The 25,914-nt window shown below is 34.9% G+C and overlaps 1 protein-coding gene across 2 annotated transcripts; it reads right to left on the bottom strand.

Annotated features, from left to right (window-relative positions):
- Positions 1 to 3,267: 3,267 nt before the first annotated feature.
- On the bottom strand, positions 3,268 to 4,706 carry LOC110638706 (transcription factor MYB62). Of its 2 annotated transcripts, none has more exons than XM_021789328.2 (3): positions 4,422 to 4,706; positions 4,193 to 4,322; positions 3,268 to 4,105 (listed from the first exon to the last, which is right to left on the bottom strand). In XM_021789328.2, the coding sequence occupies exons 1-3, from the start codon at positions 4,612 to 4,614 to the stop codon at positions 3,466 to 3,468; spliced, it is 963 nt and encodes a 320-aa protein (XP_021645020.1). In that variant the 5' UTR covers positions 4,615 to 4,706; the 3' UTR covers positions 3,268 to 3,465. The 2 variants fall into 2 exon arrangements, with proteins under 2 accessions (XP_021645020.1, XP_021645021.1); XM_021789329.2 differs by having other exon boundaries at positions 4,440 to 4,703.
- Positions 4,707 to 25,914: the final 21,208 nt, after the last annotated feature.

Raw genomic sequence — 25,914 nt, forward strand, 5'->3', positions numbered from 1 at the left:
AACCTAGAAACAACGTGTAGAGTTCTGTTCTGTGATTAAAATGAGGTTACCATGGAAGGCGACGACTATCATGGTCATGGAGGAGACTTTGAGACTTGTGAGTGCGATCCTTCACATTCACATGGGAAAGGCATCTCATCATCGGACAAACGTGAAACTGTCTCGATGCAGGAGAGAGAGAGAGAGAGAGAGAGAGAGTTCCCTCCCTTTACGCATCAACATGACAATGACATTACAAATCCATGACATCAGTTTCTCTTCCTTAAACCCCTTCGAGCTGTCTTTAAGTTGTAATCCACCAAACTACCTTTTATCAATTATTCTCATCCCTCCTTCCTTTTAGCGTATAACAATTTTGTTATAGTTATTAATTATTGTAAATTTTATGTAAATTTTATTATAATTAATTACTAAATTAATTCCTTGTGTTTACAATGATTGCATATAATAATCAACTCATTATACATATAATAATGCAGTATTATTATAATCATTAATTTAATATATTTTATAAAAAGTTATTAAAATAAAGTTAGATGCGTTTTAAAATTAATTTTTTAAAAATAATTTAACTTTTTATTTAAAATTTTAAATTTAAATAATAATAATAATATTTTATGATAAATATATTTAAAACAAAATTTTCAAAATAATGAAATTATTCATATCAATAAACAAAAATTGATATGTAAAATTTTACAATAAATAAAGAAAATTCAATCAATTAGAGTACACAAAAAAATATAAAAAATAAAAATAAATGTGTCAAACATCTTACCAATCAAAAGTAAATAAGAGATTTCAAAAAATGATGAGATAAACGAATATGGGTAAGAAAATGCAACAACTCGAAACTTTGATGGAGAGAAATAAGGATTTGAGTGAGGGGTGACACGAGAGAGGCAAGGAGCGACTTGAGGAATGAAAGAAGAGTGGAATTTAAGAAATAAGAGTTTTTTGCCAAAAAACGACACAGTTTTAAATGAAATATGTTAGAGAGAACCCAAAAAACAAAAAAAATTACAACCCACAAAATCCGTTTTATCCAAACCCGAGTCCTTCTTATGGCTAATTACCTAGTCGAACCATTAAATTTTTTATAATTTTTATACAAAGAAGGCTTTTAAGTTAAACTAAACTAATCAAGCGATCAATTTATAATTTTTCTAGTTCGATCAACCAAATCGACCCGAGTCTAACAATCATGATCAAATACCAAATTGTGTTAATCTTTGAATTGATTCAGTAGTGGCAGAAAAATCATCATACCCATGATTTCATATTTCCAAAAATTTCCAAGTTAATGAATAGAATGGTCAAATTCTTTCTAGAGAATTTTCATTTATAGCAATGGTAGGAGTTCATTTATTAATATTTAAATGGTGGTGGGTTTTTTTTTTGTCTAAGTTAAATGGTGGTGATGAGTTCCGTGACCAGTCAACTTATAATTAGAATAATTCTAGGTGTAGTCTTTTTCCAAATCCTTAAAGAAGTTTCTGTAGCAAAATTGGATTTTTGCAATGCATTCATTTATTAAAACAGAATTTGTCAATTCATCAGCGGTGGCTGCCAATATTGCAATGGCTTTAATTTTCTAGTCAAATTATTAGTTAACCGACTTTATTCTGTTTTTATGCCCTAATATTTCAACATGTGTTATAATAAGCTTGCATCCATTCAATTCAACAATTCTCTCTCTCTCTCTCTCTCTCTAAATAACATCGACGTAGATAACTTGTTATTGTGTATTATGCAAAAAAAATAATTTTAAATGTTGTTTAAAATTAATTTAAAAATTTATTTCAATAATAATTTAAAGACAATTTTAACAGTAATATCAAATAAATTTTTAATTTATTTATTAATTTATTTATTTATACCATATTAAATCTGTATTTTTTTATTGACTATCTATTTCATCAGGATCAATTATTCATATTCCAACTAAAAAATAATTTATATTAAAATTTCTCTCATGAATGCCCTTAATATATTAATTAAGAAATAATTATTTAGAGTAAAATTATAATTTTCTTTCATAAATAATCATTCAATATTTATAATAAAATTGATGTCTTAAACTTAAAATGTAAGCAATTAGATCAATGTTGGGAGTTAATTCCTAAACGGACATTACTTGTAAAGTTAAAAATCTAAGTTCTTACTCGTTTTTATTGTGAAAATTTTACTTGAATATCACAATTTACTATACAAGTAGAAATACCACGTGGTTAATAATTTTGTTTTTTTTTTTTTTTACTCACCATAATAAGATCTTATCATGATTGAAGGCGTATTATGATTAAATATGAATAATTTGTAATAAAATGGGTTACGTTATTAAAAAAAAAATAAAAAACCTTTATGATAAGGATAAGAGTTTGCGCAAGGTGACGCCACCTCAAAAATCATGCCTCAAGTGGTGGAGAGTAATTACAAGCTCTCATATCATAAGATATGGGTTGGCGACTGTAGGATGGATAGTTAAGTGGCTAATTCAAGATGTTTTAAGAGTGTTCAAATTTCAACAAGAGGAATCACTTAAATTAGAAGATAATGGCAAAGAATTTCCCATGCATTAATCACAATGAAAGTCATCCTTTGATAGTTATAATGGTAGGTGGATTCCTTTCATACCAAAAAGTCTTGACTGAAGCATAATATGTGAGAAATTTTGTTTCCTAGAATTGGCTCAACTTTCTTTTTATTCAATAGAAGCACAACGAGTAAGATAGTAATTAATAAGTTATCCATGTAAGATAATTAATTCATTTTCTTATCATAAAAGTGAAAGTGAAAGGTGAAAAATTTTAAAATAAATAAGTGAGATATTTTAAGGTGAAAGTAAACCGATCAAGCGACCTCTAATTGAAGAATTGACTCATCTTTATTTATGGATATCCTGTAAATTTTTTTTTTCAAAACTTCAATAAGGGTTAGTATTCTATACTAGTGGCTTTGAAAATTGAACAAAAATGGAAAATCTAGAGCAGAACAAGAGCATAGTTCTTCTTTGTCTGTGTTTAATAATCAAATGATCTATATCAAAACAATGTTCAATAATCAAATGATTTATGGCCCAAAACTTCTCCGCCATCCCACTTCTTTGACAATGTCAAAGAAAGAGAAAAGGAAACATAATTAAGAAAATTATCCTAAATACTATAAAATTATTTTTTATTACACTCTGTTCTGTTCTGTGTCTTAAGTGACAATGATTTTGGAAAGATACTAATAGGTCCAATTTAGCTACTGTACAAGGGTTGATTTCAAGCAAGAAACTTATATATAAACCTGAAATTCACAGTTGTTGTATATTTTTGGGTACAAAAATTAACAATTACTTGTCACACAAACACACAATTAATCCTAAAATTAACAACATGAGATACTTGACCACTAAGTAATTTTGTTGGATCATCCCCAAAAAACGAGACCCTAAAATCTCCAAATTCTAGTGAGTTCCTAAATTGCCATTAATTCATCCATGCTCCATATGTTATCTCCGAAATCATACCCAACCCAATTGCTTTCCGCCACGTTCTGAAATACTCCTGCAGGCACTGACAGAGTTGCCGGGGTCATGGATTCCATGTTATAGCAACCACTATCAACATAGTAACAATCTTTCTGAAAGGTGCTGATGGGATGAAAAGGACTAGTTGGGTATTCTGATAATTGAGATATTTGTGAGATATTCATTGATTCCGTGGAAGAAATGCAAGAATTTGAGCCATGCTCTGAGTCTGAGTTATGGTCAAGATTTCCCTGAAGATTACCAGAAACTTCCTGTGGCAGCTGTGGTGGTGGTATTGGGAATGGTAAATCATGAGCAGAATAATTCACAGGCTGATCAGAAACTACTGTTGGGTTCTGGGATAAAATGGTAGATGATGATGATGTTGATGTCGATGAACATGAAGTACTTGATCCTTCTATTTTCTGAAGCAATCTTGGTATCCAGAAACACTTGATTATATCTTGGAAAGCTGTGCTATTGGCATCTACTTTCAGATGCCTTGCTTGTTTCTGCACTCGAGTTCTCCAATAGTTCTTGATTTCATTGTCCGTTCTTCCTGGTAAATGTTGTGCAATTTTCGACCACCTGTTCTTGATATGTCAGTGCACAGAACTTCAACAACAAAAGATTTAAAAATAATCATTAATTATAAGACAATCTATAATTAATTACCTGTTACCCCACTTTGAATGGAGATCAAGAATCAAGAGCTGTTCTTGAGGTGTAAGATTTCCACGCTTAACATCTGGTTTTAGATAATTCAGCCATCTGAGTCTGCAACTCTTGCCTGTTCTTCTCAATCCTTTAACCCCAAAAAAGGGGAAAAAAAGTATAAAAAATTGGTAAAAAAATAATTGTAAGTGTTACTATCTTGTAACATTAAATAATAATTCTTGATTACCTAATAATTCTTGATTACCTGCACATTTTGCAAGCAAATTCCATCGACCCTCGCCATGACGAGCAATGTAATGAACGAGGAGATTGTCTTCTTCGAGCGTCCATGGGCCTCTCCTAAGCTTATCAGAAGAATCATCATCACTAGAGCTGCTTAAGCTCTTCTTGCTTAAAGAAGATGATGACACAGAAGACATAGCCTCCACTCTTATGGAGCAGGTTCAAGGTTTAAAAAAGAAAAAGGGGAATCAATAAGCGAGTGCAGTGCAGGGCAGCAGTCCAAAATGAAATATATATATATATATATATGGCAGAGTTCAAAAGGGTTTTAGCTACAATACTGTATTATGACAGTAGTTACTTTTCAAAACAAGTAGCTTGTAGAAGTAAACAGAAAGGAGTTTCCATTGAACTTCCTTAAAGTCTATTTCTCCTTAATAAACAAATACAAACAATGGAAATCTTGTAGAATTGGTGATGAGATCATCTCTCTCTCTTGATCTCTTGACCTATTTGTAGACAAAAATTAGCCCACCTCTTTATTCTGCATGCTTATTTAATTTTCCCTTGATCAATTACATTGGTCTAACAAATTAACATACTTCAAAATTCTTGCAATTTCTTAAAATATTTTTACTTATTAGATTAAAACACTCACTATAAAATTAAATTTTCTTTTAAAAATGAGTAGACTCATTTCGAAGAAATAAAGGGACATAAAACAGTAAGATATAGAATCATTTAAAAAATAACCTTTTAAAGGGTTTTTTTTTTATTAAATTTTAATCACTATTCGAATTTGTAATTTTATAATTTTAAAAGTAAGATCAATATCATTATAGTAAAATCAATCTATTATATATAAATATATAAATGATATTTTAATATTATCATTATATAATGATGTCTAACTGATAAAACAACAAATGATTATTTTGTGAGCATTTGAATCATAAATTTCATAATTATTTTGGTTCTTAAAAAAAAAATCTGACATCCCTAATTTTTAAATAATTATTATATATATATATATTATTCTAATCCTGGTATTGTGGACTTCGCGTATGTACTTTCATTTCGTGGAAATTCGATCGTCGCCCGGATCTGCAATTTCGGGCCGAGCAGATAAGCTACTGGAACTATTTTAGAACTGGGTCAAGATTATAGGCTACCCCACCGTTTTCAGGCGTTCTAGTTGTCAGATTTGGCATAGGTAAACTCGAACTTTACATTACTCAATTTTTGCCTTGTACTGGGTTAGAATAAAATTTATAAAATATTCGTGGATAATAAAAAATTATGATTCCTATTGCAATAGCCTTATAATATTGTTAAGGACCGCGAGGCAAGTTTATAGAATTTTTAAATTTAGTTTGGATAGTTTTTGAAAAATATTAGTTTTGAAGTCTTACAATTGAGTTGTCTGATGTTATGATTATTGCTTGGTTTGGAGGGCCCAGAAGGGGCCATATAATGATGATGAGATATGGGTTGAGCTTAGAAGTGTTATTGGAATCATTTTGCATGTTGGGTAGGTCATAGGTATAGGGGAGACTCTGTCGGATTTTCAGCACAACTTAGGGTGTCTTTGGTCTTTTCTAAACTTGTATTGAGTCAAACATATTAAATAATTGCAATGAAATTGTCAGGTGAGCCAGATGACCTTCCTACTCGGCCACCACATGATGACCTCGATTCAAGTTTGTGAGTAAAATATTAATTTTAATTGTAATTTCGATATTATTATATGTTCAAGTATGCCCATGTATCACTTATAAATATGTATCTATGTAGTTAAACACTAGGCATGCTTTATATTGCATTCATAATTGTTGAAGTGCAATGGATGTTGTTTGTGGTAATTTGGAGCAGTGTGTGTGCGCGGTGTGCGTGTGGTATGGTATTGGATATGAACAAGATGGGTAAACACAGCTTGAGAGACACTCGCTGGGACCCGATCATTCGGGGTAGACACGGCTTGAGAGACACTCGCTGGCAGAGGTTGGATTAAGAGAGTTGTATAGGGGATCAGCTCCCATATATGTATTGCTTGATAGTGTTGGGTGTGTGAGTGCTCCAAATTATCTTTTTGCTGTTATGATATAAAAATTATGACGATGTTGCATTTCATTCCACAGGGTGCATTAGTTTTAGATAGTTATAGAGATTATGATTAAAATTGGTATTTTACTCTCTGAGTTGAACGCTCACTCCTGTTCATCTATTTTTCCAGGCTACAGGAAGATTATTTATTGTGGCTAACCTGCTCTTCTTCTTCGCAAGTCCATTAATAGTATTTAATATATTTTGTACAATTGAGTTAAATTTTAGACTCCGCATGTGTTAGAAGCTCTTATTTTTATTTTGGGCCTGTATTATAAAAGTTATGTTGGACCTGTAAAATTATTAACTGTATGCATGATGGGATTGGATGAGAGAGCTGAGCTCTTATTTGAGTTATGACATTTTAATTATGTGGAGGGTGAGCCGAGCTCCCCAATTTATTATATATTGTGTTTACAGGTCCGGCGAATAAAAAACTCTCCGCTGAATGGTTCATTTTATGGTCGGACTCTATCCGGTTAAATTCTTAAAATTGGGCCCAAATGGGCCTTAGAGTTGGGTTGAGGAATATTTAGGCTTACTATGGGCCTCGGGGGCTTTAGGCTTGCCCAGGTCCTAGTGCCGGTCCAGCCTATAAGTTGGGTCCTGACAAAAGTGGTATCAGAGCTTAGGCTTTAGATTCATGGGTAAGTGTGCACCTAGAGTTGTCACATGCCAAGTATAGGATTCTGTTTCATCTTTTTTTCTATAATTATTCGTTTCTAGATTCTGCGTTATTTCTCGATTAATATAAGAGTGCTTCAGTTTAGCACCTCAGTATTGTGAAGTACATAAAAGTGTGAAATAGAGTTAGCAGACATATTGAGGTTTGCCATGAAAATACGTTCTCCAAGAAACACTATATTTCTATCAGTATGGTCTAAGTGTTGTGCCTATGTGGTGCTAGGCATGAGTACATAAAGGTGAGTTTTGATAATATAATTGCACTAGATAAGGGTGAGGATACCACTGCTGGCAGTTGTCAGTGGATGACCCAATCAGAGTAAGTTTATGATAATAGTAAATTTAAGAGAGATAAGAGATTAGGAGACCTAGTCTGTCAGGACGTATCGTAGTAACTATACAATGTTCTCGATGTCTGCTCTGTAAGTTGTAGATTACAGTACCGATATGAGATTATTATGTAGAGCTGCGAGCATCCCCATGGTGCTCCATAATGAGGGTGTTTCGGATGGCCTCTGTTTTGGTACAATTATGCTAGAACAAAGTTCTATATCTATAGAGGAGTTGGAAACTCCTGGTTAGGGAACTAGAGCTAGAATATCGAAAGGTCGCAGTTGGGTGGTAACTAGAGTCAGTAACTCGATTACCCTAGCATGAGCTCGAGTTACATCAAGAGTTGCCATCAGACCAGAGGTTGTGGATTAGTTGCAAAGTAAAGGTGACATCTATAGAGTGAGACCATCTAGTCTTTTATATGGAATTTTGGACGATTTTTGCAGTACGACAAACGTTTTGCTTAGAGCTTAGTGAGAATAGTATATCTTATGTGTATCAACAAGGTGTAAAGTACAACCCTACTACCTAGGGAAGGTCAGAACTATGAATTGATGATTTACAGAGCTATGCTATGATAAGAGAGTCATTAATTTGATATGGTTTTGGCAAGGTGGTAAATGTAGTACCTTTGTTGCAGTAAGTTAGGATATAGTCCTATCTTTTCAGAAGGGATCGAAGATTATTACTAATAATGATGACTTATGGAGTAGTGCCCCAAATGGGATTGTAGCGTGAGATAGAGAGTTGTTAGCTTAGGTGTTCTGGAGAGGGTACAAGTTCCATGTAGGAATTATAAGATGTAAGATCAAGATGTATGTAAGCCTTTAAATTGAATGACGAGTTTAGATACTAGTATTTTAAGTTTCGACTAATTAAATGGATATGAAAAATTAGAGTTGCTACAGATCCCCTCCCTAAGGTAGTAGGGGGTAGTATGTAGTCCAAAAGGGTAAGAATAGAGATCACGCAGGAGAAGTATGACTGCTATTCCCTAAGTTCATCCTTAGCTTCTTAATGCTTAAGACTAAAGTATACTCCAAATAAAGAAAAAGGAAAAGGACAAAAGTTAGCATCGATAAATCATAGAATATATATATATATATATATATATATATATATATATATATATATATATATATATAGAGAGAGAGAGAGAGAGAGAGAGAGAGAGAGAGAGAGAGAGAGAAATGGAGTGCGGTTCAAATGCAGTAAGAGAGATAGCTTGAATGCCAGCAGAAGTCTAGCTAGGGTAGTTAGAGGATCAATTCCGAGTAACATTGAGGTATAGATGACGTGGTAGGGATAGTGGAAAGGTATAAGTTTCTGATATGACAATCAGGTTCAAAATGAAAATAGAGCTAAAGGATGGAAGAGTGAAAGTTCAGATTTGGGTAAGATAAAAAGAGTTGGCTAAAGAATAAACTGGAAAAACAGATTAGGATAAGATTAGGAAGAATAGAGCCAAAATACCGAGGAGGTAAATGTGGTTCTAGGAAGGATAAACGAGATTAAAAAAAAAAAAGGGATAGAGAGCGTAGAAAAGGATGGCATTAGGAAGAACATTTTTAAGTTATGAAACCCAGAAGTACAAGACTTAGAGCAGGTCATAATTGATGTAGTGTTAGGAGCCTGAGCCTAGAGCTTAGAGTTACAAGATCTGGATTAGACCTTATCTATTTTCTACCCCCAAGGTAGGATAATGGGGCAATGACATAAGAACCCTTTTGGTTGTTGACAGTATAATGAAAATTAGGTGAGGTGGGCGACCAAAGTAGGTAGTAACTGTTGAGCGTGCTGTGGTAACTTGAATTATATTATTAGATAAAGAAGCAAGATCAGTAGGAGTAAGTTGGATAAAAGTCAACATAAGGGATATAAATATGCAAGATGAGGGATAATGTTACAGAGGCTTGATATTAAAATTTAGAGTGGTGAGACCTAGAGTAAAAAATTGGAGTTAGATATATATTTTCAACGTGATCGATAGAATAATTATGTAAAAAAAAGAGAGAATAATAAATAAATAATAGTATGATAATATGTAGCAGAACGCTAATAACGGTCAGAATAGGACAAGATAGGTATAGGTGTAATTATAAGATATTGAGAAGTACATGGATTAGAGGAGTGATTATTGGTAAGATTGGAGTAAATCTAAAAGAATCTGTGAGTGCTTTTATCTTCAAGAATATAACTAAGTATAAGGAGCATTGGACAAATAATTATAAGTATGGAAGATAAATGGAGAGTAAAAAGGCAATAGTAAATTCTAAGATGATATGTCAGGCAGGACAACAATATAACAAATGGTAGATACAACTGATATCTTGTAATAACGCACAATAATTGCAAAGAAAAAATGAAACTAAAAAGGGAGACTAAGGGGTATGAGCTAAATCTTGTTTATTAAACAATGGTATCCCATAAATGGTGGGAGAACATTTCTCCTCCTTTTCAAATTGGCTCGTTTTTCGATTCTATGAGATTATGTTAAGAAGAGAGGTCATGTCAAAGCGACCCAATTAATTGAAAATTTGATGGGCATTAGTACATATCTAATCTTTTGAGGCGAAAATGACAATAATAGTGTACCTAATGTTAAGTATGAAAGAATGATCATAAAGGTGACAGGAGTTAAATCAAGCTAGTTACTAAGGCTTACAACCCTTTTGAACTATAAGCTGGAGGAAGTGCTATTTGCTAATGAGTTACAGCGAATGAAATTATTGCTAATGGGAAAAGTTGAGGCTGAAGTTTGGAAAGCTATGGGCAGTATATGTGATTATATTAAGGAGAATGAATACGTGAAGTATCTTGTTCAGAATTAAGGCATGGCACATATTTCCCACAGCCGTTTAGTTCAGATGGAACTTATAATTTCTAGGGCTCCTATCCATCCAGGATAAGCAATTTCCTACTAAGGCTGGTAGGGAATGATAATGTTCTGATAGGTAAGTTAGGAAAGGGGATACAAAAAGAATTTTCTATGGTTAATTACAAGTATTACGTAATGTGAAGAATGTGCTGGTAGGAGTCAATCGTAAAGTTAGAATTCTCGAAGTAATGGAACTAATAATCAAGATAAGACTAAGAAATAAAATAAAATAAAAAAAAGAAAGTTAAAGTTAATGATGGGATGGACATCCTTGAAGGAAAAGGTGTAAGGGTGAGATAGGACTAAGATTAAGGAATAAGTACAGCATGTTGAAAAGATATCAACGATAGCAGAAATAGGAAAAGAAAGTGGATAAGATCCAAAGGATAGGAAGAAAGCTCGATAGCGCTAGTTATAATGAGGAGGATAAGAAGGAATAAGTATGCTATGAATACACTAAGAGATGTTTGAAACAAGTTATCATGAGATGATAGATTAAAGGAGTAGTAGAGCCTCGATCTGAGTGCCAATGTGTCAGAAGTAAGCCACATACCAAGAAGCTTTAGGAAGAAGTCTAGATATTTCCATTCCAGAGAAGGAGTGGGAAATGATAAAGTTGCATTAACTGGGTTGTCAGGGAATACAAATACATTTGTCCTGTAAGAGAAGAGACCCAGTTCACTGTCCAATATTGATAAGTGGTGTAGGGTACGCTTGACACCTGGATGGAGCTCTACATAACTAGTTACATAAGATGGACAAGAGCTAGTCTAAGGACCTTAGTAATGACACAAAAGAGATTGAAAATTTGAAGTATCATGGGAGTGAGAAGATTTATAGGTATTGACCATTTAGGTCATAGGACAAGTAAAGGTTTCAAACGAGATGTATATGATAGGTGCTACAGGAAAGCATTTCATAGGATACTATAGGGTAAGGAACATAAGTCATGTTTTTGGGAAACAGAGATTATTGAAACAAAGGAATGAGGACTGAAGTCACCAAGAGACACGTTAGGATGTAATAAAAGTGAGGTAAGCGCCAAAGTTAATTAAAGTTATCAGATATCAAGTCGAGAGTAGTGGAGTTATAATGAGTACTAGAGATGACAAAAAAAAAAGGAGGGGTAAACGTGTAGTCAGATGTGATGGTTTAGACTCAGAAGGAGATGGTAGCTGGCATACTACGACAGGGGCAGATAGACATAAAAATTTTTAACCATCCATGCAGATCCAAGGCGGAAAGATGTAAAATTTGCAATGGGTAACCGTGTTCTTGAAGGTTTCTCCTATGAAAAGGGTTATGAGATTTGGAAAGAAAAGGCAAATTGGCACTTCGTTATATAGGACCTTTTAAGATCATAGACAAAGTGGGAGCAGTAGCCTATCAGTTAGAGTTGCCACCAAACCTTTCTCATGTCCACCCAGTATTCCACATTTTCATGCTTAGAAAGTATGTTCCTGATCCTTCTCATGTGCTATGACCAGACACAGTGGAGTTAAATGAGAATTTGATCTTTAAGGAGCAACTAGTAGCCATAGTAGACTATCAGATGAGATAACTTTGGTCAAGGCAAATCCCTATGGTTAGTCCTGTGGAGGAGTTAATCTATGGAGGAATGCACTTGGAAGTTAGAGCGGGATATGCGCAGCAAGTACTCATAAGTTTGATATGCAACTATGTGTCATTGTTCTGCCTTGTGTAAAATTCGAGAATAAATTTTCTATAAGGGGGGAAGAATGTAACATCCCTAATTTTCAAATAATTTTATATATATATATATATATATATATATATATATATATATATTATTCTAACCCTGGTATTGTGGACTTCGCGTATGTACTTTCATTTCATGGAAATTCGATCCTCACCCGGATCTGCAATTTCAGGCCGAGCAGATAAGCTGCTGGAACCATTTCAGAACCGGGTTAAGATTATAGGCTACCCCATTGTTTTCAGACGTTCTGGACGCGTTCTAGTTATCATATTTGGCATAGGTAAATTCGAACTCTACATTACTCAATTTTTGCCTTATACTGGGTTAGAATAAAATTTATAAAATATTTGTGGATGATAAAAAAAATTATGATTCTTACTGCAATAGCCTTATAATACTGTTAAAGACCGTGGGGCAGGTTTATAGAATTTTTAAAGTTAGTTTGGATAGTTTTTGAAAAATATTAGTTTTGAAGTCTTATAATTGAGTTGTCTGATGTTGTAATTATTGGTTGGTTTGGAGGGCCCAGGAGGGGCTATATAATGATGATGAGATATGGGTTGAGTTTAGAAGTGTTATTTGAATCATTTTGCAGGTTGGGTAGGTCATAGGTATAGGGGAGACTCTGCCGGATTTTCAGCACAACTTAGGGTATCTTTGGTCTCTTCTAAACTTGTATTGAGTCAAATATATTAAATAATTACAATGAAATTGTCAGGTGAGTCGGGATAGCCTTCCTCCTCCGCCCAGCCGCAGCAGTGACCTCGGTTCAAGTTTGTGAGTAAAATATTAATTTTAATTGTAATTTCGATATTATTATATGTTCAAGCATGCCCATGCATCACTTATAAATATGTATCTATATAGTTAAACACTAGGCACGTTTTATATTATATTCATAATTGTTGATGTGCCATGGATGTTATTTGTGGTAATTTGGAGCGGTGTGTGTGCATGGCGTGCGTGTGGTATGGTATAGGATATGGACAGGACGGGTAGACGCGGCTTGAGAGACACTCGCTGGAACCCCGTATTTGGTTTATTAAGCGAAAGTTCGGCTTGAGAGACACTCGCTGATAGAGATTAGATTAAGAGGGCTGTATAGGGGATCAGCTCTCATATATGTATTGCTTGACAGTATTGAGTGTGTGAGTGCTCCAAATTGCCTTTTTGCTGTTATGATATAAAAATTATGACAACGTTGTATTTCACTCTACAGGGTATATTAGTTTTAGATAGTTATAGAGATTATGATTAAAATTGATATTTTACTCTCTGAGTTGAATACTCACTCCTGTTTATATATTTTTCTAGGTTATAGGAGGATTATTTATTATGGCTAACCTGCTCTTCTTTTTTGTAGGTCCATTAATAGTATTTAATATATTTTGTATAATTTAGTTAAATTTTAGACTCCGCATGTATTAGAAGCACTTATTTTTATTTTGGGCCTGTATTATAAAAGTTATATTGGACCTGTAAAATTATTAACTGTATGCATGATGGGATTGAATGAGGGAGCTGAGCTCCTATTTGAGTTATGACATTTTGATTATGTGGAGGGTGAGCTGAGCTCTCCAATTTATTATATATTATGTTTACAGGTCCGGCGAGTAAAAAACTCCCCGTTGAATGTCCATTTTATGGTCGGACTCTGTCCAGTTGAATTCTTGAAATTGGGCCCAAATGGGCCTTAGAGTTGGGTTGAGAAATAGTTAGGCTTACTACGGGTCTCGAGGGCTTTAGGCTGGCCCAAGTTTTAGTGTCGGTCCGGCCTATAGGTTGAGTCGTGACAAAATCTTTTTGGATGTAAGAGGAAATAAGCTTTTGAAGAAATCTTTTTAAAAAATCTATATTTGATAGTGGTATCATGTCACATTGGTTTGATTTGGATAAAACTTTTTAATATTAAAATAAAAAAATTATCAAAATTTGAAATTATAATATTTTATATCATAAAATATAAATTCGATCACTAGATTATTTGCCCAATCACCTTTATAGTTGGCGACACCGTTAAGGTGATCTCCTCGATTTTGATTGAGAATATATGAAACTTGTCCTTCAGGCTCCCCTTGTGGCTAAGAAGGTGACTAATAAGCTAAAACATCCTATAAAAGTAGAAGCCCTGCTTGCTCTATTCTACACCACTTTTGGAAATATCATGGGGCCTGATATAGTGCAATTAGTTCTTGGTTTTTTGAACTCAAGAGTGATGCCCCCATGCAGTGATGGAGTCAGAAATTTTGTTTAGGGGGTCCATTTTATATAATTATATGAAAATAAATACATATATTTCTTCTTATGAAAATTAAAATTATAATCTTTTTAAAAAATTGATAAAATTTTTTATTTTTTATATTGATAGATTTGTTATTAGCTTAAAAAATTTTGAGCATTAACTATTTCTTTCAATTACCTCAACTTTGATATTAGGAAAAAAAATTAAGAAATTATAGAAAATTTTGTATAAAACTAAATATTCATATCTCTAAATTTTTTACTATATCTCTAAATTTTTTACTAACTAATTAAATTTTATTATTAAAGAAAATTTACTAAACTCAATAGAATGTTATAATGATTAAACGAGAGAAATAGAAAGGATGTACTAAAATTGATCTTTCGTTATTGATTTATCAAAAAATCCAAGCATTAAATTGAAATTTTTAACTTTGTTATTTTAGAACATATTTAATATTATAACAACTGTAAAAATCCGCGACATCAGAAATTCTCATTATTTTTAGTATAGATTTTTTAAAAAAAATTTTTAGCTAAAACTCTAAGCACATCGTTTACCTAAAGAGAAATTGGTTGAATTTTCTTCTATTGGAGAAATTATTAAATTTGTTAATAATTAATAAAATTCACACTTATATACTCAGTTTTTAAGAATTGAAATAAATTATTCTTATTCTTAAAAAAATATAAAAAATTTAATCTTTTTATTGCATTTTAATCCTCGCTTATGTTAAATAACTTTTATTGTCAATTTTTTAGATAAAATAACATTTTAGTCTCTTATCTTTGATTTTCCTAGAAATTAAAAATTAATTTTGCCTAAAAATTCAAGGACTAAAATGTTATTTAAAGCAAATTCATAAAGATTAATTATATAATATTTTAATTGTATAAGTAGATTGTTATAAAATTAAAAAAATTAAGTACTACATTTTTAAAAAAAAAAAGATATAAATGTTAATTTTATTAAAAGTAAGAGAGTTTAAGGTAATTTAACTTTTATTTTTATTCAAAGGACTATTATACCCCTAATATTTTCTAAAAGCCCAGGGGGGTCCAATTCCCCCCTTGGCCCCTTAATGCCTCCGTTAGTACCCCCATGTATTAATGATATATATAATTTGATTCTCATTTTTAAAGAGAAAAATTCAGAGACAATGAAAGATCTTTGGCCCATCAATTTATGTAATTTCACTTATAAGCTAATATGTAAGGTGTTGGCAAATCATCTAAAATGTGTTTTGCCCTCTATTATCAATGAAGCTCAAAATGTTTTTGTATTAAGTCATTTGATTGTAGATAATGCCCTAGCCGCCTTTGAAGTCTTCCATTCAATGAAGCATAGATTTGAGGGGAAGTGAGGATTTTTCTCTTTAAAACTTGATATGAGCAAAACTTATATATGATAGAGCATAGTTGGATTACTTAGAAAGAGTTTTGTTAAAATGGGTCTTATTGCACATTTTACACACTTGGTGATGACCTTTCTATCTACTGCATCCTTTTCATTTCTATTGAAAGGGTAGTTAATAGGTTTTTGAAACCACCATATGTCTGTGTCAGGTGACTCTCTCTGGCCTTTTTTTTTTATCTGAGCAAAAGGCTTTTCCACTTTGATTAGGGCAAGCTGTTAAACGAAAGGATATTCATGGTGTCAAGGTGTATAGGACTAGCCCTAAAGTTTCTCATTTATTCTTTATTGACAATAATGTTTTGTTTTCACAAGCTAATGGGAAGAGTGTTAGAAGTTGAAAAAAGTCTTGGCTTAGTATGAGAGATTTTCAGGTCAGTTGATTAACTTTAAAAAATTTGAGATCTCATTTAGTAAAAATGTTCCTAAGCAAATTCGAAGTGATATCCATGCTTTACTTAGTGTTCAAGCTAGATCGTTACACTCTATATTTGGGTTTACCAGCCTTGATTGGCAAGTGAAAACATTTTCTCCTATGTGAAGGAATGAATTTAAAAGAAATTGAAAGGATGGAAGCAGCAATACCTATCAACTATTGGTAAGGAAGTTTTAATTAAATCCATTGCTTAGTATATCCCCACCTATATAATGAGATGTTTTGCTATTCCATCTACTCTATGTGATGAGAATTAGCGTATTATTTGCAATTTCTGGTATGATAATATGGGCAATGGCAAAAAGGTTTACTAATTATCATGGGAGGAACAGTGTTCTTTAAAACAAGATGGGGGCTTTAGCTTTCATAATTTGCATGGCTTTAATTTAGCATTACTTATGAAATAGAGTTGGAGGTTAATCATGCACCCAGATTCACTTTGTGCAAAGAATTTATAGGCTAAGTATTATGCAGTCTTTTTTTTATGGAGGCTTGGATGAGGTATAAGCCTAGTTATATCTAGCAAAACATTTTACAAGGTAAAAAAGAACTAAAGAAGGAGATTTGTTGGAAAGTGGGGAATGGGTTGTCTATCTAGGTATGGAATGACAATTGGCTATTGAAGCTTCTAAATTAGAACCACTTGTCTCTTGGGTTCTCTTAATTGATGCTAGGGTGAGTGTTCTTATTGATTACATTAATTTATAATGGAATGTTAGTTGATTCGTAATGTTTTTATCCTTTCTAAACAAGAGTGTAATATACATATTCCTTTGAGTGTTCACATACCTTTAAATTCATCATTCTTCTCATACACCAAGAATGGGGTTTATACAGTTAGATCTAGTTACTATATGGCTCAATCACTCATATTAGTTCAACAACTTTTAATTCCAATGGGTGATGGCCCCTTTATTCTATGATTGGTGTGGCTTCCTTGATGACACTCTCATTCATATTTTTAAAGATTATACCTAGGTTAGAGGAGTCTGGCTCTGAGTTACTTTTGGGTCTAAGGTGGTTTTTATGCACTGTTCATCTATTAGGGATTAGACTCCCTAAATTGAAAGTATTTTGTCTATTGAGGCCTTTGAATTATTAGTCTTTTTATTGTGGGCAATGGAGGTGAGAGGAATCAATTGGTTTTTAGCAAGTTAACTCGCAATTCAATAGAGACTATCTAACAAGGGTATCAATTATTTGAGGAGTAACATCATGTCACCTTAAGCTTAAATGTCTTCAAATAGCCATTAATGGCACAAATGAGGTTAACTTTGTGGGATTTAGTCAATGTTTGGGGCAATAGACCACTGGGTTTTTGGCAGGTTTAGATTTGACCTTGCAGCATTGCTAGGTGTCACGTCATTTTAAAGGAAGTGCCATAATGTCTTGATTAATTATATTTGGCGCATTTAATAAGGATAATTTATTAACTTAGGAGCAGTAGCCTCTAATTCCATCCTATAACACATATAGGAAGCAAGTTGTCTGCTAATATTCTCCTCTTGCTGAATGGATTACACCTTTATTTCCATTTTTTAAGTCTAATGTAAATGCTGCTCTCGTTAAGTTAATTGGTTATATTGAAATGAATGCAATTTTATGAAATGAAAATGAGGAGGAGATCATACTCATTTCATATAAGCATTTTAGGGTAGTTTTATATCCATTTCACTCTTACAATTGAGTACTTTTTATGTTTTTAGCTTTATTTTAGCTTAATTGTTAATTTTAGTTACTTGATACTTGATTTTTGTAATTTTGGTGTTTTTAATAGGTTTTATGATGAATTGAAGGTCAATGATGCATTGAAGAGATTTGAAGTACTAAAGAATGGAAAAAAAGTTAAAGAAATCAAGTTTTGGAAAATAAACTTGCAGATTTGCTTAAGATATTGCTTGAGATGTTGCTTATGGCATGTCACATTGCTTAGCCTATGACACAGGGCAAGTTGCAAGTCAAGTGTAGCTAAATTTCAGCATCTTTAGAATTTTCAACATTAAACTTGTTGAGATTTACTTAAGAAGTTGTTTAAGATATTGCTTATGGTATGTCACGGTGCTTAAGATGTGGCTCGGGTTAAGCTAGAAGTCAAGCGCAGTGAAAAATTCAGTGCAACAAAAAACCTAATGAGATTTACTGAAGAACTTGCTTACCCTGTACCGATAGGCAGTGTAGTGCCTGGAACCTTACTTAAGATTTTGCTTAAGGTTAAGCAACTCTGTCAGCGGACACCTCAGAAACGTGAAAATATATGCTGACCTGAAAATTTCTACACCCCATCTCCTATCCATTCATTTGTCTTTATCCACTGTTAAACCTACTTTAGGACAACTTTTAAGACCACATAAAAGCATCTTTTTCTAGTTTTTGCCCTAAAAAGAAAGAAAGAGAAAAATTACAAGAAAAGGAAAGGAAAGGATGCCATTGATTTTCTGGGCAAGTGTGGCTGCTGAAGACGTCTAGAAGCCACAAAGTTCAGAGATTTTGGATTCTTCCATGGTTTTTCTATTTTTAGCTTATTATCATGTTTCTCTCTTCTTCATCATCATTTTCTCTTGTAAATATTAACATGAGTGAGTAGAATCTTTAGATTTTAGAGTTGAAAACTATGTTTTAGATTAATTTGTGGATGTAGACTAATTTATTCTAAATTTTATACAAATATGAGTTTTGATTCTTCTCCTTATGTGCCTATTTTACTTGCCTAATGTTGGTACCCATTAGGTATTATTTTAATCTTTGATTGAAGGATTGAAAGGTGAAAATCAATGATAGATAATCAAGGATTAGAACTTAAAGCCCCTAGATATAGAAATAAATTAGGGATTTAAGAGGATCCATTGATTGGTTACAAAACTTAATGAGTTTTAAGTGAATCAAATATCGTACGAAAGTAGGTTTAGTTTTCTTAAAATACTCTTTCGTTTGCTTGAAAAAGATATCAAAGGATTTTAGAATTAATCACCTTTAAACTATATTTTCTCTTAAAATTAGATGAACTAAGATAAATCTCAATTAATTTATATATAAACCCCAACTCTGAAATCAATTTCACCATTAATTAGTCTTTGATTTTAATTACCATTGTTAATTTAGTTTAATTGAATATGTTTAAGAATTTATTTGCTTTTATCTGTTTAAGATTTTATTTGCTTTTCTATTTACTTATTTTGTTTAGATTTATTAATTTTATCAAGTTTATTTACATTGGCACTTTCTTGCATTATCATCAGCCCAAATAATCTCTTCATTCATAGTTTAGTATTTAAACGCAAATCCTCATGGGAATGATACTTGACTTATCACTTTATTACTTGATACGAGCTGTATACTTGCAGATACCTCACATTAGGTGATGTTTTTTTGCTTTTAATAATGTTTCTAGCCTTTATGAGGTTGTGATTACTAAAAGCATGACATATTTTATACCCTTGGTATTGCATTATTGCTTTAGACTATGGCTTTTTGAACATTCTTATAGATTCTAATTCCAATATCTTAATAAAAACACTTACTTGATAGGTTTAGTTCTTAAGACCTATTCAACTTGTGGTGGATGACATCCTTGATATGACCTACATTTTCCATACAATTTCTTTTCAATTTGCAAAGCGAGCTTATAATGTTGTTGTCCACTAGTTAGTTAATAATTGGCACTCATCAATGTCTCTGAGTGTAACAACCCAAATTTGAATCATTACCGGCGCTAAATAAATGGGTAGGCAAGAAGTCACCAGAACCCATAACAACCCTGTATAATACTTTCATAACAATTGGTAGTAATTCATAAAACACTTTTAAATATATAAAACATTTGATTACAAGCACAGTAAACATTTATACAATTACATGTCTTAGGAGAGTTCCACAAACTTTACATATACTTTTTAAAATAAAATGAGGTAATAGCCTCTAGAACTCATAGATTGAATATACTGACTATATTTTCAACTCTAAGGGAGTGAGCTTAGAGCTTAGTGAGTAAAGCTTACTTTAAGAAGAAAACTCATTGTCGACACCATATTTTGGCCGATCCCTAGAATCAATAAAAATTCTTCTTTGAACAGCTAATCTCGTTTCCGATCCCTCTTTAGGCGGTCACATTTCCGATCTCTCCTCACAAAAATTGAATTAATGCTGAGTCCTCATATTCATTAAGCCTCGCCGATCTCTCAAATCATTTACCGACCTCTCAAACCCGTTGTCGAATTTCCGGACCTGTCAAGTATATTCCTGATCTCTGTTGATAAATAAAATGAACTGGCACTAGATCTTTTCCTACCAGTTTTATTGCCGACCTCCTTTTCGGAAGATTAAGAGCTAAAGTTTGGGTTCGGTTTAACGAGGGTTCCGATCTTAAGTGTTCAAGTTAAATTTTCAATTTTAACCAAGTCCCGTTCAGCATTTCTCCCCCACCGATCTCATGCTTATTGTGCTTTCCGATCTTTTATACTTAGATTAATAATGGCATTTAGTTCATGTTTCGCTATGCTCATACAATCAAATACTTAGGCAAATTCGAAGATTTTCCAATCACATCCATTCATTGAACAAAAGAGATATTCCATTTCATTTCATAATTTGTACAAGTTATTCGGCTGGGGGTGATCCCCCAGCCTGATTTACATTCTGCTCACTCTCTCTCTCTTCCTCGCCCTCCTCCTCACTATCTTCACCATCGCCCCCGGGAGCCAGGTCGTCCATCCAAGAAAAGTCCTCTTCAGGATAGCGCTTTTGAAGTTCGGCCAAGAGATCCTTATGAGCATTCACATAGGCTCCGGCTATTCCCGACACCATCTCTTCATCCTTTTCCTTGAGCTCTTTTTCTTTCTCCGAAAGCTCCTTATCCTTCGCGTTAAGCTCCTCTACAAGTTGAGCGACCTGAGCGGCTTCGTTGGCCTGAAGTGCCCGGATTTCTCTGAGAGCCCGTTCACTTTCAGCCAAGTCACGAGACCTTTCGGCCAGCTGGTCTTCATGGTACTTCGCCCGTCCCTCGACTTGAGATATATAATCCCGAGCGGATGAGAGTTGGGATCGGAGGGAAGTCAATTCCTGATTTTTCTTCCCGACCTCCTTACCTGCACGCCGAATCTTTTCTCGAATCATGGTCCGGTTCACGGACACTCCACGCTTAGGCTCATGGTTCGAGTCAAGATATCATCGAGACCATTCTCGGGATAGCTGTCCGATCCTCTTGAAAGAAGATGGTAGATCCGTGACTTTGGCAAAATCGGAGTTCTCCCTAACGATCGGTTATTCTTCAAGCAATGATCAAGATGTCGAGCGCCACGAGAAGAGGTCCTCCCAGAAGATTGAGAAGGCTCCATTTCCGTGCTTGGAATAACTGAGAGGCGGGGGCTGCTCTTCCGATCTAGGAGGAGATCTGACAGCTTCAATGGTCGGCGGACCGAAGGTTGAGGCGGGTCTCTTTGTATCTCCCGTGTTCGTGATCGGTGTTTGAAGACGTTCAACGCTTCATCTCCTTTACCTTCCGGAGATCTCTCTTTCCTTCTTCCGCTTCCTAGAACCCTCACCACCCGCCATACCGCACGTAAAAGAGGTTAGTGAGATCGCTAAGGTCCCGAATCGAGATATAGAAAATACCAATGCCGAGGTCGAGAGCGAAGTTCGCGATCTCGGCCGGTGATCGATTGCATGGTCCAATGGTGCGCCGCGATCACCGCATTTGGACAGAATATTTTAGAGTGGTGGCCCGACTTTTCAGCTCCATCACTATCAAGCTTTCCTCTTGACTCAGGTAAAGTGCTTGGAAGTAGGGGCCCTGGTACCACCAGCTACGAGGAAAGTCCTCAAAGCGGCTCGGATCTTTACTCCTCGAATGAAGAACCTGGTTCTTCCAATTCTTAAGGGATGAGGCAGATCGGAAAAGAGTCCGCAACGAGGCTTCACTGAAAGAACCGGTTCGTCATCCTTTGGCGAAGTTAGTGCATGCAGCTCGGCGAACACCTTAGCCGTAGGACAGATTCCCTTCGCTCGGCATAGACCTCGGACAGCTACCAAGATCCGCCACGAGTTGGGGTAGATTTGAACAATGGATGCTCGGTGAAGTTTTAGGACCTCCTTATAGAAATCGGCTAGAGGGAACCTCAGACCGGCCTTTAACTGTTCCTCGTACACCATGACCATGTCATTCTCTTCAAAAGAGTGATCGACACGAAGATCGCCATGGCACTTGATCAGCTCATATGAATCAGGACAAATATTGTATTCTTGAACAAACGATTGCAGATCGGATTCCCGAAGAACCGACGGAAGCTCGTCTATAGGAAGGGTCTCTCTCCTTGAAGGTGGTGCAAGCCTTGATGGTATGACCCGACCACGACTGGAGCAGACCCTAGGGGTTTAGGTTGCACGCTGGCCCGATCGCTTCTTCTTCATCAGACGATGACCATGAGAACTGAATGGAAGGAGGGCTCGCCGCTCTCTGACCTTCGGCACCGCTCATTTTCAAAAGAAACAAAGAACTTAAACTAAAAAGAGGATTAAAGCCCTTACCGGAGTCTGATCGGCGTCGGAAGAGCTGGAGAAAAGGAGAGAACTTTGAAGTTGTGAGCAGAGGATTGAAAATGGAATGAGAGAACAACTGGCTAACCCTCCCACCCCTATTTATACTAGTCCGAGCATTTAATGCTCGCGAGGTTCTAGGCAGCGCATCGATTGGTGGGACTCGACAGCTGTTCTGACACTTCTCTCAAATATCCGAATGTTCTGAGATCGGTTAATTGGAGATCGGCATAATAAGTTAAATATTTTGAATAAAGGATCAGTTAAGTGTCATTCAGGTAAAGAACCAGATCGGATGACCACATTAGAGATCGGAAAAATAATCAATGCAAAAATAATAAGATGATAACCGACAAAATAAAGTCTTTATTTTCAAAAGATCGGATTACATCATTTGGGCGATCTCTAGGGATCGGATTACACTAACATTGGATCACATCATTTCGTGATCTCTAGGATCGGATTGCATTGAAAATAAAATACATCATTTGGGCGATCTCTAGGATCGGACTACAATAAAGGTCTAACTACATCATTTGGGCAATCTCTAGAGATCTGATTACATTTCAGATTACATCATTTGGGCGATCTCTAGAGACCTGGAACATCCTATCTAAAGGCCTATGTCAAAGCCTAGTCTTGTGGCTGAATCAAAAGATGTGTTCGATCAGAGACCGCTATTGACATCGGACGGATGTACATTTCGAGATGGGGTGATTATGACTCCCATGAAGATGAGAGACATCGTCACCGATGTTACCACTCGAAACCGACTACCGTCGAACACCCAATGTGGAGGAAAGACGCCGGAACACCCAATGCGGTGAGAAGCCGAATGAACTCGGTTGAGCGACTCGAGATCGGTACAACCGAGGTCCGCAATACAGACGGTCAAATCCAGTTCTCTCACCATCGTAGTTAAGGTCATGCGATCACCGGATCATAAATTTTCATCGGTAAGTAAAGAAGTTCATCGGAAAAGATCAAAGCCACGATTATAGCGTAACTTCCACCGAGCAAATGAACAGGAAAGTAAGAAAAGAAGAGAGGAAAGTCGATGAAGAAAATGTCTCCGTCGATGTGGGTATATATAGGGGAAATGGGCATTTAATGTCGAAGGAAAACGGCGGACGCCGAGAATCGAGATGTAATTAATGCTTGGACCGAATCGGCATCGATCAAGGGATAAAAGAGATCGGAGATAGGAGATCGGCATGAGAGATCGGAATAGGAGCTAGGGGAGGATCGGAAGACAAAAAGAATAAGACAAATTCCAATAACCGCCGTCGTAATCGAGCCGAGGTAGTTAAAGCGTGGCGACGAGATCTCCACCGCACGCCTAAGAATCGCCCGCAATGCCGACAGTGCCGTGGTATGTCATGACACCTGTACATCCCAATCTCCACCGTTGATCTCACTTGTAAGGATGAATCCGAACCCTTGGATCAAAAGAGAAGACGACAATACCAGCGTTTTCACTCTTAGCCCTCGATCGTTCGACAAGAGGATTCAAGACCGTCGATTAAAAGAGGAAAAGGACAAATATTCCGAGAAGCGATCTCACCATTCGTTTTGATTCTCTTTAATTCTGAACATCCGATCATGTACTTCAAAATCTTGACCCTCCATCTCCTCAAAATAAATCGTGACCCTTCATGGGGAGCACCCGATTCCTATAAATACCGCATGAAAAACTGTTCAAGGATGGACAAAAATATAGACAAGAGGTCGCTATTATCGTGGAGGAACTCTGAAACTTCATTCATTTGTTACTCATTGCTTTGTAGTGATCAAAAAGACTTTTGAAACTAGTTTTCAGGAGTGTTTTCTTGGAAAAGATTTTGAATACTGGAACTCTACATTTCCAGTTTGTTCATTATCTGGTCATACTCTTGTCATCTCTGCTTTCTTTTCCTCTGTTCAAGCTCAACTTCCTTCCACCTGGTTCTTACCCGGTTACCTTTTAGCTAAAGCATCTCTCGGTTTCACGACAGACATCAACTCTCAGGCTGGTTAATCCGCCATCTTTATCACTATTTACCACCTCATAGTTATTTCAATACATTTGGCTCCTCACAGACATCAACTCTCAGGCTGATCAATCCACCATCTTCATCACTATTTACCACCTCACGGTTATTTCAATATATTTGGCTCCTCACAGGTAAGAGTTCATATTACTGTCTTATTAAGTATTTGCGTTTACTTTTCGCACTTTCTTTGTTCTCTTTACGTACGCGGTTTTCTCTGAGTTTATTCTAAGCAAAAAAAATCTCAAAGAACGTTACTCTCGAATTCTCTTTAGTGATCGGTCCATCATTTCATCAATTTTCGTCATTTCTGAATACGAGCTTTTAGCTCCTAGTAGCGTGTAAGTGGTCAGGCAAAATATAAGTATCTCAGAACTTAAGGGTCTCTTTTAAAAGAGAAAGCTTGAATAACACGTCAGAAAATAGCCAAACTATTAGGTTGACGTGAACTTGATTTCTGCAAGATACCATGAATTGGAATAAAACCTAAATAAACTAGACAGTAATGCATCGGACATTAATAGGTATGCGTGAAATGACTACATGGAAGGTCGGTAAATCAAGTTTAGTATTACCCATTTAGTCATAGGGTATCAAGAAACCTTATCTCCAGCATTTTGAATGCCAGAAACCTTAGTTTTAGGTTCTTGTGATATGTAGCTAAAATTGAAATTCGGGAGATCGGCAAAGCCCCTTCCAGGCTCCTGCTAACCCGAAAGAGATCGGAGGAGAGTTCTTATCCGGTCTCAGCTTAAACTTTTAATAAATATCTAAAAGAGATCGGAGGAGAGTTCTTATCCGGTCTCAGCTTAAAATTTTAATAAATACTTAATAGAGATTGGAGGAGAGTTCTTATCCGACCTCAATTCAAAACTTTTAATAAATATTTAAAAGAGATCGGAGGAGAGTTCTTATCTGGTCTCAGCTTAAAATTTTAATAAATACTTAAAAGAGGTCGGAGGAGAGTTCTTATCCGATCTCAAATTAAAATCTCTAATAAATATTTATTAGGGATCGGAAGAGAGTCCTTATCCGATCCCCAACCAAAATTTTAATGAATATCCAAAAGAGGTCGGAGGAGAGTTCTTATCCGATCTTCTAAATTAAATTTTAAATAAAACATTCCTTTT

This window comes from Hevea brasiliensis, chromosome 2, assembly GCF_030052815.1.
Source record: "Hevea brasiliensis isolate MT/VB/25A 57/8 chromosome 2, ASM3005281v1, whole genome shotgun sequence".
NCBI lineage: Eukaryota > Viridiplantae > Streptophyta > Magnoliopsida > Malpighiales > Euphorbiaceae > Hevea > Hevea brasiliensis.

What these genes read in the sequence shown, in the direction of transcription:
- LOC110638706 (XM_021789328.2), bottom strand. Translation starts at nt 4,614, where the DNA reads ATGTCTTCTGTGTCATCATCTTCTTTAAGCAAGAAGAGCTTAAGCAGC. An exon ending in AGGTAATCAAGAATTATTAG is followed by an intron (nt 4,323 to 4,421) that starts GTAATCAAGAAT and finishes TTGGGGTTAAAG; the next exon opens with GATTGAGAAGAACAGGCAAG. An exon ending in CATTCAAAGTGGGGTAACAG is followed by an intron (nt 4,106 to 4,192) that starts GTAATTAATTAT and finishes TATCAAGAACAG; the next exon opens with GTGGTCGAAAATTGCACAAC.